The 3,891-nt window shown below is 36.9% G+C and overlaps 1 protein-coding gene across 1 annotated transcript; it reads left to right on the top strand.

The window, feature by feature from the left end:
* LOC129573809 (O-acyltransferase like protein-like) lies at positions 1-3,797 on the top strand (the record flags this gene model as incomplete). The annotated part of the gene is made up of 11 exons (XM_055454912.1): positions 1-912; positions 994-1,156; positions 1,514-1,684; positions 1,759-1,832; positions 1,911-2,026; positions 2,118-2,201; positions 2,256-2,365; positions 2,623-2,745; positions 2,881-3,156; positions 3,272-3,401; positions 3,465-3,797. Coding segments are annotated over exons 1-11 (1,851 nt in total), but the record flags the coding sequence as incomplete, so codon positions are not given.
* Positions 3,798-3,891: the final 94 nt, after the last annotated feature.

Below are 3,891 nucleotides of genomic sequence, written 5' to 3'. Positions count from 1 at the left end.
CAAAGGATAGAACAACCGCCTGAGAAACAATAACAAAGATTGATTTGGCTGATTTTGACGAAATAAGAATAACACGATTATTATCATTTGTCATTGCCAGTTGATAACACTTTATGTGCTACACGTAAAATTTGTATTGGGATACAATAAAAACAAACAAATGGAATTTATTATGTAAAAAGACAGATGCTATTGGTGAATGTAACCCTTTATATTGAGACAAAACTCAGGTCCTTTATCAGAAATTGGTCTGTCGGCAGACTGCCGCAGCGGTATTATCTGACTACAACTGAGATAATTCAATGAGAGAAGGCACAATTTGCGTAAACTTTCCAGAAAAAAATCATACAAACTTAGATACTATCTTATCTTTTGAATTTTGGTAAGATCGCGTAAGATAAATTATCTGATTCTGTCGGCTGATGGCGTGATCAACCAACTCCTTTAAATAGCATTTGCTCAATGGTTTTCAATCCAGTTGATAAATACCTGTGGGCTATGTAATCTGGTTGATAAGTTACAATCGAGAAAAGAGAAATACAGATTTTAGTTGAAGAAAACATTTGGTTATCAGTCACCCTCAATCCACGATTGTATAATCATTGGACATATTTTAATGGCTGTTATCATCAATTAAGAGAATGGTGTCGATTTTGAGTTTAATCTTAGTGCTGGTAGTTCAATCTATGCAGTTGGTGCATGGTGGATACAAAATTAGTGAATTTAAATATGAACTCTTCGGACGGGATCGGCTCGCTTCCTTCCGAGCATTCGAAAGTCAAAATCTCGACGAAAACTTTTTCCTCAGTGATTATACGAAAGCTCCTCGCCATTATAACACTAGCAAATGTATCGATGACCTTTTGGATATTCAAAATAATCTTCGAAATGGTGATAGGGAATCGATGATGTGTAAGATTGATTCTGGTTTTGAATAATTCAACATTTCAACTGTCCCATTTCATTCGACGAATATCCTCTCTTTTAAAATAGTGCTCGACGCATGGGGCGATGTACCGTCGGGATTGTTTGTTCATCATTCCTATGATTATGGTGCTTACGACGAGTGTTTGAATGTTCAGATCGAAACTGAAGGTGAAAATGACAAGGACGCGATTAAAGCGCAATATTGTCTAATGGATTTTAATTACATGAGGTAAGCTAGTAGTAGGGGGAAAGAACGACACAAATTAAAAGATAACATGGAAATATTGCCAATGCCTAACAAAACGTGCAAACGCGTGCAAATACGACAAACGAATGCTAGAAGATGTATGCGTATTTGCCATTCTTATTCGTGCTCAGCAAGCACTGCTCACTACGAAGGAGACGAAGCAACATGAAAACAACAATAACATAGAGGATCGCTATGCAAATGCTTGCAAATGGACGTGAATACGGCAAATACGTCAAGTCGTTCTTTCCCCCTTGAGCTAGTATTCTCCAAGAAATGAGACAAATGTCTCACGTCTAAACAGTGTTCAAATCGATCAGTCAACGTGAACTTTTTCAGTGAACCAGTCACCGTTGGAATATGTATGCCCGAGTCATGTTCGCCACAACTCTTCGAATCCATGTTGAACAAAATGGCCTATGTGAATGAGACACTCTTCAGAATACCGTACAAAAGATGTCAACTCAAAGATGATTACGCAACCTATACGACTACAGACAAAACTGCGATGTAAGTAAAAAAAAAAGAAATGGCCAGAATTTGCTCAACTCCAAAATAAATACGTTTGAATTGTTTATTTGAAGTGCGATATTCACAATGATCCTTGGTCTCATAATCGCGAGCACGATTTATGACGGCGTGTGTTTATCCAGACAAGGTGGGTTTAATCAAAGTTTGAGAAGAATTTGTAGACAATAAATGATGAATATTCACTCAAAACAAAAATCTACTTCAGTGGAGGCAAATAAGACGCTATTAGCATTCTCCGTGCACAATAACTGCAAAAAGTGGCTGACGTTTGAACAATCGACTTCCCCAGATGTTATTGGATGCATGAATGGAATTCGTGTGGTATTGAAAAATTGTTGCATGCATTTTTGTTCATTTAAACCAGTGAATATTCAATTAATCGATGTGCATTTTTGGTCAAATACTCAAATAGCTATCTAGGTTATGGAATCTTGTACTACATACGGGATATAGATATATGACAGTGCCTTCCAATCCAAATGTTGGGATTTTCGAGGTATAATTGATTTTTGTGCCCATAAAAACGAAAATTGATAGTGCTTTTTTATAGTTTATCTTCAGCGACATGCTTGTGCAGGCAGCTCCATTTTGTGTTGATATATTTTTTCTACTCAGTGGCACTCTAACCAGTTTAACGATATTGAAGCAGCTGAAACGAACGTATGTAAAACAATTACAATTACATTTTGTTATCTCACCCAAGCAATTGAGCGTGAAACTACTAGATTAGAAAAAAGTACAAACACATTTGAGGATTTCTTCTTCTTTATTTGAATACTTTTTATGATGTTTGTTTTGGTTTCAAATTTGGGAGAAAAATGTTGGAAAGTTGTTCATCGACATTCTCTCGATTTGATAAAAATTCAACTAAAGTGCTTCCGCTCAAAATGACACTTCTTAATTTGGATTTTCATCAGGAATGGCAAATTGAACGTAGCTCCACTCTATTTACATCGGATTCTGCGATTGATTCCATTGTTAGCTGGAACGATCTTGTTTATGGTTTCGTTGTTCCGGTTTTGTGGAAGCGGCCCTGCTTGGTATGTGGTTTCTTTTTCATTTAGATTTGAAACTTTATTTTGCACTCGCTCATCATTTATTATCACTGATGTATCGAAAGCTGTGAAAGATTGTGTTTTTCAAAAACCTAATATTGATCCGTGAATTTACTACAGGTACACTACAGAATCGTATCGAACCAACTGCGAGACAAATTGGTGGTCAACATTGTTACACGTTCAGAACTATTTGAATACTCACGCATCTCATCATAATATATGCATTCCGCAATCGTGGTACCTAGCCGCCGATTTTCATCTTTTTTTAATCGCTCCATTCTTCGTCTATTTGCTACGAAAGTATGAATGGAAAATGGTTCCCGTCATAGTTGTTTTGCTAGCGTGCGGTGTTGCGTTGTTGATCTTTTCATGGCCATTGGATAGCACAAATCCGTAAGAGAATTTAAATTTTTTGCCATGCATCATTTGCGAAACGTTATTCCAATGAACAATCATTGAAAAATTACGAATAAGGATGACGATACTTAAAAATTATACAAATTTCTAGCCTAGATCAAACCACTTTTGGCATACGGCTACGAGTACCCACTCACTTACGATACTCGCCATATTTGATTGGGCTCTTCCTTGGCTTTATTTTTTTCAAGAATCGCGGGAAAAAAGTGTATATATCGAGAGTAAGTTATTCACTAAATCATTGTGACTATCCGCTTGTTTTATTCATCCTGCTTTCATTTTAGATGTGGAATGCATTTGGGTGGTCAATGTCGATTATCATCATAATACTGACCATCTTTGGTCATTATCCATTTCACCAGCCGGACATTGACACGTTGCCAATTCACTTCGTACTTTTCTTATCGTTTGGTCGAATATTATGGACCGTTGCGGTTGGTTGGATAATGTTCTCATGTCATTTCGGCTATGGAGGAGCAGTCAATATGATCCTTTCGTTATCGCTCTGGAGTCCTCTCTCCAAACTTACCTACGCCATTTATATCACCCATGACTTTGTGGTAATGATGACAATGGCAAGTGGCCGTTTCCCACTATATTTCACAAGAGTTTCAATGGTAAAATCAGACAATTCAATTGCACATTGATTTGATAATAATTTTGTTCAATTTGCTTAGTTCTACTGGGTCGTTGGTAATTATGGCCTAAGCG

This window comes from Sitodiplosis mosellana, unplaced genomic scaffold (genome assembly GCF_009176505.1).
Source record: "Sitodiplosis mosellana isolate CC-2019 unplaced genomic scaffold, AAFC_SMos_1.0 Smas_scaffold_6112, whole genome shotgun sequence".
In the NCBI taxonomy this organism is placed as follows: domain Eukaryota; kingdom Metazoa; phylum Arthropoda; class Insecta; order Diptera; family Cecidomyiidae; genus Sitodiplosis; species Sitodiplosis mosellana.
The sequence above is the reverse complement of the archived record's forward strand: the minus strand, read 5'-3'. Positions and strand labels throughout refer to the sequence as shown.